Raw genomic sequence first — 10,986 nt, 5'->3', positions numbered from 1 at the left:
ATACTCCCTCCAAAAAAATCCAACAGGAGATGGATTAATAAATTAGATAGAACCAAACAATGGAATATAATGCAACAGTTTAAAAAAAACCTGCAGCTACAGATAAAAAACTCCACATGATGTGATGTCTTCTAAGCAACACTTCTCAAATGTCAGTGTGCATACAAATTACCTGGGGATCTGGTTAAATGCAGATTCTGATTCTGTAGGTCAGAAATGGGGCCTGAAATTCTGCATTTCCAACAGCTCTCTGCTGATCCATGGACTACACTTTGAGTAAGAAGGTTCTCAGTATTTAGGGATGCATTTACAATGATAAAACCATTTTCCTTTTTAAATTTTTTTAAATTAAAAAAATTTTTTCTTTTTCAACAAAAGGTAAAAATAAACACTAAATTCAGGAGAGTAGATATCTTTACCTCTCACTGGGGCAGTGGCTGGAATATGTAGATGAAGTGGTCCTGGTGATGCTTTCTTAAACTGGCTCTTGGGTCCACAAGTATTCATTATACTTTGTATCTTACATATGTTACATATAGTATTTTCCATATATCAAATATTACATTTTAAAAAAACAATGAGAAGCGTACAAAAATAAAACAAAATGATAGGCGAAGAAGCTAGGTGGCGTCAAAGTCTTGGGCAAATAAAGAAGTTAGTCCTGTAGCGCTACACTAGGCTAAAACAGATATACTAGCAGAAAAAGTGTTAAGTTTGTTAACTAAATACTCGGCACCAGAAGTGCATCCTGTCAAGCTAATTCGTTTGAGCCCGGATTAAAGGGTCAGCACTTGTACTATCCAAGCTTTTCAAACTTACTGGGTTTTATGAATCACCTGGCGTTCTTGTTAACAATACAGATTTCCAGGTGACTCCGGTGTAGATCCCGATTCTGTGGGTGTAGGAAGCAGCCTGGGAATCGGTATTTCATAGGTTCGGTGGCGCCTAGCCCCACTTGGCAGGGAGAAACCGTTCCGCCCGCCTGCTAATGGACCTGGCGCTAGTGGGCGGTGGGCATACCCGATCAGCCCCGGCCGGCTCGGGGAAGCCCCCCACGAGGTGGGAGGACTCCCCACCCCCACGGTCAGCACAGTAAATTCAACCAAACTAGCGCGACAGTCACCCCCCTTTCCCGGAACTGGCCTCTTAAGCTCTTGTGGGAAAGACTCTCCAGAGAGGCCCTGAATGGCAGAAATTTAAATGAGAGGAAATAATTACGGCACTAAGTGATTAATTGTAGGCAACTTCAAACCGCGCAGGCTCGTCTTTGGGGCCTCCCCTCTCGTCCCCTGCGTCTCCCAGCGCTTTTTCCCCGCCTCCCTCAGAGAACGCGAAGAAGAGAAGAATCGCGAGATACGGACGCGGGGCGTGGCCCCACCCTGACCAGTGGAAACAGAGGGCGTGGCACTGAGCCTTTCTTTTATTGGCCCAGGGTCCCCAGGCTCGGTTTACCAGTGCTGAGGCGGAAGTCGCGCGGGCGCCGAAACGCGCGCTGAGCCTCGGGTCCTGCAGCATCCAAGCCGCCGTCATGGTGCGGAAGCTTAAGTTCCACGAGCAGAAGCTGCTGAAGCAGGTGGACTTCCTGAACTGGGAGGTCACCGATCACAACTTGCACGAGCTGCGCGTGTTGCGGCGTTATCGGCTGCAACGGCGCGAGGACTACACGCGCTACAACCAGCTGAGCCGTGCTGTGCGCGAGCTGGCGCGGCGCCTGCGGGACCTGCCGGAGCGCGACCCGTTTCGCGTGCGCTCCTCGGCCGCGCTGCTGGACAAACTGTATGCTCTCGGCCTAATTCCCACGCGCGGGTCGCTGGAGCTCTGCGATTTCGTCACGGCCTCGTCCTTCTGCCGCCGCCGCCTACCCACCGTGCTCCTTAAGCTGCGCATGGCGCAGCACCTCCAGGCCGCCGTAGCATTCGTGGAGCAGGGTCACGTGCGCGTGGGCCCCGACGTGGTCACCGACCCCGCCTTCCTTGTCACGCGCAGCATGGAGGACTTCGTCACCTGGGTTGACTCGTCCAAGATCAAGCGGCACGTGCTGGAGTACAATGAGGAGCGTGACGACTTCGATCTGGAAGCCTAGCGGGTCCTCCCTCGCCAGGACTGCATTTTACTGATGGGGAAGCTGAGACCTGATGCCTGAGATTCTATGAAGGCGCCCTCCCCAAGAGTGTGTCAGCCAAGAACTTGGCTCCTCAGCTACAGGCCCTCGCAGAGCCAAAGGGTACGCCCTTTTTCCACAAAATTTTCTTAGCCTTTGGACAATTGGTAATTAAATGACTGCCTTAAGAGACAATGGGAAGCGGTTTTGCGCTGCCATAGGGAATTGTTACATTCTTGTACCTGAAACATTGTAGTGTGAAAGCAATGACTTTGGGAGGAGGGAGGCTACCCCCGCCCCCAGCTTTCCTTTCATTTCTTTGTAGCAGGACAGTTTAGTTTAATTTATATTTAACCCGAATTCTTGCGCTTGTTCGTGACTAAGCTGTGTACAGATGTTGGAGAGTTTGGTCTCAAGTTTTCATAAAATGGATGAGATTTTAGTGTTTAGAGTCCTTTCTCTTGTTTAAAGGAATGCTCTCTTAATGCCAATAAATGGTATAACTGCCTTTTAAGTGCAAATTTCTGTCTGGGTTTCTCACGTAGGGTCACATCTGTAAGTCTCCCTGGCTCAGGAATCCAGAGAAGAAGACTAGAGACAGCAGCGATCTGCCTGTGGGTGAAGCCTGCAGCAGAGCCTGCGTGTGGAGGTTGCAGAATGTTTTACAGGGCTGGGCAAATTTGTCAGTTTACCAATCCCTTCCTCGGAATGAGTGTTTTGGCAGAGCTCTTCCCCACAGGACTTCCTGTTGATATTCCAGCCCCAGGAAATACCATATTAGAGGTCTGAAGTGTTTGCTTGCCTAAGGAAATAATCACCCTGTAGCTTGGCCATCTAGCGGTTAGAAGTGGCCCAGGAGGTTCCTGGAAACTTCTTATGAGTGGAGCCCTCAGGAGGCCCTAGGGCTGCCTTCCCGGAGCAGCACCTGCACAGCCTCTGCCCATCACAGCCTGCCATGGCTCCCTGCCCAGCCTTTAATTTAGACAGAGATTAATTCTGATTCCCCAATTGGAATGGGTTTTACTGAAAGAAGCAAAGGATGGGTTGGGAGTCAGGGAGCTTAGCCTGATGACAGTGCAGGAATGTGAAGCAAGAGGATCTGCTCTAATCCACCCCCCTCACTGGAAGGGAGAGTAGGGAGACTACCTCATTTACCCAAGACTTCTACGAGGAGAATAATAGAATGCCAAGACCAATGGATTGCTTTTACGTGTGCCTTCTCCATTTCCCCAGGTGTAAGGCAGCATTTGGTGAAGAAACAAGGGAAGGTGACACTGGGGATGACAGTAATAGCAAATGCTTCTACTGTATGTCAGGCACTAAATGCATTACATATCTTAATCCATTTAATCCAACAATCCAATGACATGGGGAATCCAATTCTCTACTTTTCAGATGAGGAAACAGAGACAGAGATGGGTCAAACTGCCCCAGATTGTATAGCCAAGAAGTGGTGAAGCTGGAATGCTCCTTTAAGAGTCGTGTGAACGGCAAGAGGGGAATAAAGACACAGACCTACTAGAGAATGGACTTGAGGATATGGGGAGGGGGAGGGGTAAGATGTGACAGGGTGAGAGAGTGGCATAGACATATATACACTACCAAAGGTAAAATAGACAGCTAGTGGGAAGCAACCGCATAGCACAGGGAGATCAGCTCAGTGCTTTGTGACCACCTAGAGGGGTGGGATAGGTAGGGTGGGAGGGAGGGAGATGCAAGAGGGAAGAGATATGGGAACATATGTATATGTATAACTGATTCACTTTGTTATAAAGCAGAAACTAACACACCATTGTAAAGCAATTATACTCCAATAAAGATGTTTAAAAAAAAAAAAAAAAGAGTTGTGTGAACATTGGCACAGCTAGCCCAAGGGATACATCAGGGTTTAGAGAGAGTCCCTGAATCTGAGTTTCCAAGCCAGCAGAGAAGCAGCAGCACTAGCCAACGTTGTTGGTCCCCAACAGGGTGCTGTGTAAAGGTTTGAACAAGGAGCAGGCACTGAGCTGCCAAGCCTTGGCTAACATTCATTGAGGCCCTCACTAAGATCACGCATGCTGTGTGGCATGGCCCCCCGCCCCAAAAAAAAAAAGGACGTTAATACATTGAGGCCCTGCCTGTGCTAGGCTGCCATTTGCTCTTCCCAACAACCCTGACGGGTAGGTGGTGTTATTCACACCTTTTCAGTTTGGCAAACAGATTTGGGACAAGAACTTGTCCAAGACTGTGGTTCAAGTCCAGGCTCGTGCAACTCCAAAGGCCATGTTTTTTTCAGTGACATTCCTTTAGGAGAGGAAGGAGAGAGAATCCCATTCATCAGCTCTGGTGGCTGGGCATAATCTTTGCCCATTTGAGGAGTGTCCTCAGGGCTCCCAGGATTAGGAATCTCATCAGGGGAGGGTTTGGTGGCTCTAGAAAGCAGGAAGCCCCTGCGGCCCTCGAGCTCTCACAAGGCCCCACAGGGCAAGACGGGTAAACTGGTCCCTTTGGTGTAGTTGAATCCTGCCCTTATCACCCAAGCAGATACAACTTGAAAGTTCGCTTGAAGGAAACTGGGTTTAGGAACTTAGGAGTAAAATTCAAGATTCTTCAGAAAAGCTATTCTTTTTCTCCTTTGGGGGAAAATGAGAAAGAAATGACTTACCAGAACCTGTAACCAGAAACTTTGAGCTTTAAAAAAAAAAAAAAATTGGGGGCGTCCCTGACGGTCCAGTGGTTAAGACTCTGCACTTCCAATGCAGGGGGCACAGGTTTGATCCCTGGTCAGGGAACTAAGATCCCACATGCAGCATGGTGTGGCCAAAAAAAATTTTTTTTTAATTAAAAAAAAATGGACTTCCCTGGTGGTCCAGTGGTTAAGACTCTATGCTCCCAATGCAGGGGACACAGGTTCAATCCCTGGTTGGGGAACTAAGATCCCGCATGCCGCACAGGGCAACCAAAAAAAATAAAAAATAAAACTGCAAGACAAGCGATTCAGAAGGAGGCTAAAGCCAGACTGCCAGGTCTGGATTGGGGCTTCTGTGCCTAACTAGCTGTGTAACATTGATTATTTTACTTAGCCTCTCTGTGCCTCCATTTTCCGTGTCACAAATATATGGTAATAGAGGGTGGGAGGAAAGAATGAAAAATTATTGTTTAATGGGTCCAGAGTTTCTATTTGGGGCAATGAAAAAAATTTGGAAATAGTGGTGGTGATTGCGCAACATTGTGAATATAATTAATGCCACTGAATTGTACACTTAAAAATGGCTAAAATGACAAATTTTATGTTTTATATATATATATATATATTTACCACAGTTTTTAAAAAGTGAAAAAAAGGGGGGTGGGTAATAATAGTACTGACATTAAAAATTATAGAGAGGGACTTCCCTGGTGGTACAGTGGTTAAAAATCCATTCAATACCTGGTCCAGGAAGATCCCACATGCTGCGGAGCAACCAAACCCGTGTGCCACAACTACTGAGCCCACATGCCACAACTACTGAAGCCTGCGCGCCTAGAAGCTGTGCTCTGCAGCAAGAGAAGCCACCACAATGAGAAGCCCGTGCACTGCAACGGAGAGTAGCCCCCGCTTGCTGCAACTAGAGAAAGCCTGCACACAGCAACAAAGACCCAATGCAGCCAAAGATTAATTAATTAATCAATTAAAAATTATAGAGAGAAGTAAATGGCATAATTCCTACAAAGCCCTTAGAGAAGCTCCTTGCATGTGGTAAAACCCCAAAGCTGAGCTCCCCACCTGCTATCTCTCCCCAGGCCCCAGAAGAAGTACAGGGAGCTAAACATTTTACAACAAAAAAGCCTAATGGATTAAAAAAATGTAAACACAGTGGGCAGCAGGGCAAATTGGTACCTTTCAGGAGAGCGGTTTTACAACATGTATCAAGAACCTTAGAAACATACATTATATACCCTTTGACCTAGAACTGCCACTTTCAAGAATTCAGCTTAAATAAGATATGGATATTTGCAAAAAATTAACTACAAGGATCTTCATCACTGTGTCTATAATAGAATATAACAGAGAAAAATTGAAAATGTATCCACAGGGGACTGATTAAATTACTAGATAGCCTTATGATGAAGCTCAACTATTAAAAATTATTGTAGCAAGATAAGGACTCAAAAAGTTAACAGTTAAATAAAACGTAAAATAGTACCAATAGAATCCCATTGTTCTGAAGACAAATATAAGCATAGACAAAATAATGGATATAATATTGTCTCTCTGGGTAGTAGTATTACTGGTGATTTTAATCTTTTTCTTTGTGCTTTTCAGTATTTTCCAATTTTTCTATGAAGACTGTGCGTTACACTAAGATAAATATTACAGTTTTGTGTGATCTCAGTCTGAAGTTTATATACCTGTGGCAGGTTTTGGGAAAAGAAACATTTAGCTTTAAAAAGCAGTGTCCTTAATCAAAGAGCAACTGAAATGGTCTCATTAAAAGAGAGGAGTGACACTAACCTGGCTGCCCTCAGAAAGAGGCTTGGACAAAGAGCCTACTGAGCTGAGAATCATTTCTCCCCCAAATTCAGTGAGTCAAAGAAAGGTCAGCTTGGGAATTCCCTGGCAGTCCAGTGGTTAGGACTCAGCGCTTTCACTGCCAGGGCACAGCTTCCATCCCTGGTTGGGGAACTAAGATCCCACAAGCCATGTGGTACAGCCAAATAAAATAAATAAATAAATAAATAATTTAAAAAGTAGATCCTTTGAAAAAAAAAAGAAAGTAGATCCTCAAAGTTTCTCATCACAAGGAAGAAAAAAAAGAAAGGTCAGCTTTCCTCAGCCTCTGGGAGCCTGGTGTGCCATCACAACTTAGGCCAGCTTCCTAGAGGGATTAAGTATATAGATAACAGAAACAAAAGTTTTATGAAACTCTGTGATGCCCTCTGATCTTTCCTATTCCTTTTATTATTACTATTATTATTATTAATTAATTTTTTAATGCGGGTCCCAACCTACTAAATTATTTCACAATCCACTGATGAGCCACTGATGAGTCAAAACCTTTTGTTGAAGTTTGATGACACCTCAACATTTTCCAAATTACAGTGGTACTTTAACTTAGAATATTTAAGAAATTGCTGGACTTCCCTGGTGGCACAGTGGTTAAGAATCCGCCTGCCAATGCAGGGGACACAGGTTCAAGCTCTGGTCCAGAAAGATCCCACATGCCGTGGAGCAACTAAGACCATACCCCACAACTACTGAGCCCACATGCCGCAACTACTGAAGCCCGTGCACGCAGATCCCGAGCTCCACGACAAGAGAAGCCACCACAATGAGAAGCCCGTGCACCGCAACAAAGAGCAGCCCCCACTCGCCACAACTAGAGAAAGCCCAAGTGCAGCAACAAAGACCCAATGCAGCCAAAAGTAAATTAAGTTAAATTAAAAAAAAAAAGAAACTGTTGTTTCCAGCTATTGAGTCAGAACATTGGCTCCATCTTTTATTATTTTTTTTGATATTTATTTATTTATTTGGCTGTGCCAGGTTTTAGTTGCAGCATGTGGGATCTTTTAGTTGCGGCATACGGTGTCTTTAGTTGCAGCATGAAGGATCTCTAGTTGCAGCATGTGGGATCTAGTTCCCTGACCAGGTATCAAACCCAGGCCCCCTGCATTGGGAGTATGGAGTCTTAGCCACTGGACCACCAAGGAAGTCCCTTATTAACTATTTGATTACAAATAAGCTACCTCCCACCTCAGAGCCTGTTTGCTTATCTGTGAAATGGAGATAATGTGAAGATATCACAAAGCCCTCTAATGAGCTTGTATGCCCAGATGGACTCTTGGGCAGGCCTCATTGTTAAGTGATGTCCAAGAGACTCCGGCTGGATCTGGAGAATCAAAATTATAGGACCAAGCAGATGTGGGAGCACTGTGGATGAAAGCAGGTCCCAGGCTGCCATCCCCCCTGAGGCCTGCTGCCTCCCTCCCTGACCTCCACGGGATTTTGCATGTGAGCTATGTCACGGTAAAAATGTCTCTGACCACAGTAGTCACCAGCAGCTGAGAGTTTGGGGCTGAGCAAGCCAGAGGAGTAGCCAACAGAAGGGAAGAGGGGAGCTCAGGACTTAGTCTATAAGGAATTAGGTCAGAGCTTTTGGCAGTGCCCAATTCCGTGCCAACTTAGTCACATGCACCTCTGGTCTTAACAATTTCTGTATCAGTTATCTATTGCCTCCATAATGGTGTGTAACAAACCCAACCCAAAACTCAAGAGCTAAAAAAATAAGCATTTATTTAGCTCATGAATTTGCAGACTAGCTGGGCACTTCAGATCTTTGCTGGGCTCACTTAGAGTTTGTTATTGAATGTGTGCTGGATTAATGACTCTGCTGACCTTGACTGTGCTTGCCCTTAAGTCTGGGGGTAGGCTGGCTGGCTGTCAGCTGGTCTAGGATGCCTTGGCTGGGGTAACTGTGGCAACTTGACTGGGATGCATTTGTCTCATCCTTCAGCAGCAGCAATTAACCTGCATGACATTTTAATATTACTCTCAAGTTGCCTATGGTGAGTATGACTACCCAAGAGAGTGGCTCAGGCACAATGGAAAACTAGCTATATCACCACCATGGCCCCCAGGATGAGGCCCTGCATACAGTAGGTAATTAATAACTGCTTCAAATTCAGCCTCTTTGTTGTGACCAGCTAGGCTGGGATCAAGGTGAAGCAAGAGAGGCACCTAGGGCACTTGTCAGACCCCAAGAATGAGCACCTCCTTAAATTTTGCGCCCTAGGTCTTAAAACTGTGCACTTCAGATTGGGACTTGAACCCACGTGCTGGGACCCGAACCCAGCCAAAACTCTGACTGGGATTTGAACCTAAGCGGCTGGGACTCAAAGCCGGCCAAAACCCACAGTCTTCCAACTGAGATCACACACCTGGTTTCAGGACTTAATGAAGCTCAGGTTCTTGATGTCTCATCGCAGGAAGAATTCAGTGAGAGACAAAGTGATAGGTGAGAAGTGGATTTATTTAGAGAGAAACACACTCCACAGACAGAATGTGGGTCATCTCAGAAGGTGAGAAAGGCACCAGGGTATGGGTTGTCAGTTTTTATAGGGGTGGGTAATTTCTCTTTTTTTTTTTTTAATTTTTGAATTTTATTTTATTTATTTTTTTATACAGCAGGTTCTTATTAGTTATCCATTTTATACATATTAGTGTATACATGTCAATCCCAATCTCCCAATTCATCCCACCACCACCACCACCACCCCCACTTCCCCGCCACTTTCATAGGGGTGGGTAATTTCATAGGCTAATGAATGGGAGGAGTATTCCAACTACCTCAGGAAGGGGCGGGGATTTCCAGGAATTGGGCCACCGCCCACTTTTTGATCCTTATGGTGGGTCTTGGAAGTGTCACAGCGCCTGTGGAGTGCCATTTAGCTTGCTGATGTGTTACAGTGAGCATATACTGAAGCTCAAGGTCTAGTGCAAGTCGACTTGTCTGCCATCTTGGACCCATTTGGTTCTAATTAGTTTATGTCATGTCCTCGGGCTATGTCATTCTTTCAAAGGTTGTGCCCTGCCCCCTTCCCTCCTGTTTCACTCCATTTGCCTCTCCTTAGCTCCAGCCCTGGTGATAGGCATGGTGCTCTCAAAGCGAGGGAGAAATGAGTACAGAGGAGGCACAGTCCCTATCCTGAGAGGACAGAGGCTACAGTAAGCTGGCTGCTTACAGTCTCTGGGTTCCGCTCTGGGCTCAGCCAGCCCAGCCAGGCCTCATGCTGTGTTTCCCAAGGTCTGGTCATTCTGAACCATTATCACACCATTTGCCATAGCCGCTTCCCACTTGCATTATTGTATAGTAAAGAATTTAACTTTGCCCCAAAAGGTCATCGCCCTTTCTTCTGGGAGGTAATCCCTAAACCTTTGGAATGTCATGTCTGATAGGAGTGTCTTTGTTTGCCTGGGGTCCTTGGAGCAGACAGATAACGACAATGTGACTAAGGGTGGGGCTCTGGGCCACACTCACAATGTGATGGAGGGTGGGAACTTTGGGGCAGCAGCTGGGCTTCTTGAGGGGGCTGAAAACTGCCCCCAGGTGGACACTTAACCATTTCTATGTAATGGAGCCCCAGTAAAGACTCTGGCCCAGTGATCTTCTCTGGGTGGCAGTACTCCATGCATATTGTCATCCATGGACGCTGGCAGAGGAATGCTGTCCTGACCCCACAGGGAGAGGACAATGGAAGCTCTTCAGTCTGGGCTTCTTCCCTTGGGTGACTTTAATCATATCTTTTCCCTTTCCCATACCTGAGAATAACAACTTTCAGTGAGTCTTTCTAGTGAGTTATCAAAGCTGAGGGTGGTTTGAGGAACGCTCTGAATTTGCAAATGCTGTCAGAAATGAGGACAATCTTATGTGGACTGAACCCCCTCACTGTGCATTTGGCTAACTCTCACAACTATTATTTTCTCAATCATTTTCTTTACGTTATCTTTCTTTTCTTTCAACTTAAGTTTATTTTAAAAGGAAACTGCAGGACTTCCCTGGTGGCGCAGTGGATAAGACTCCGCACTCCCAATGCAGGGGGCCCAGGTTCGATCCCTGTTCAGGGAACTAGATCCCACATGCATGCCACAACTAAGCCTGCATGCTGCAACTAAGGAGCTGGTGAGCTGCAACTACGGAGCCCACCTGCCGCAACTAAGACCTGGCGCAACCAAATAAATAGTAAAAATTTAAATAAATGAAAGGAAACTGCCCAGGGAAAAGCTTTAAGGATGTTAATCTTCTAGAATCGCACATTCAGGTCTAAGAGAGAAGGCAAGACAAATCACCTTGATGCCTTTGGACTTAAAAGTGAATCGAAGATATATTCTACACCAGTGAAATTACAGAATAAAAGCACTGAAGTCA

General features: G+C 45.9%; 1 protein-coding gene across 1 annotated transcript; it reads left to right on the top strand.

Moving 5' to 3' along the window:
* Positions 1-1,392: 1,392 nt before the first annotated feature.
* Positions 1,393-2,615, top strand: IMP3 (IMP U3 small nucleolar ribonucleoprotein 3). Its single transcript, XM_082387082.1, has one exon. The coding sequence runs from the start codon at positions 1,529-1,531 to the stop codon at positions 2,081-2,083; it is 555 nt and encodes a 184-aa protein (XP_082243208.1). The 5' UTR covers positions 1,393-1,528; the 3' UTR covers positions 2,084-2,615.
* Positions 2,616-10,986: the final 8,371 nt, after the last annotated feature.

This window comes from Balaenoptera borealis, assembly GCF_965194805.1.
Source record: "Balaenoptera borealis genome assembly, chromosome: 3".
Lineage (NCBI taxonomy): Eukaryota > Metazoa > Chordata > Mammalia > Artiodactyla > Balaenopteridae > Balaenoptera > Balaenoptera borealis.
Note: the sequence above shows the minus strand (reverse complement) of the source record. Positions and strands in the feature narration are given on the sequence as shown.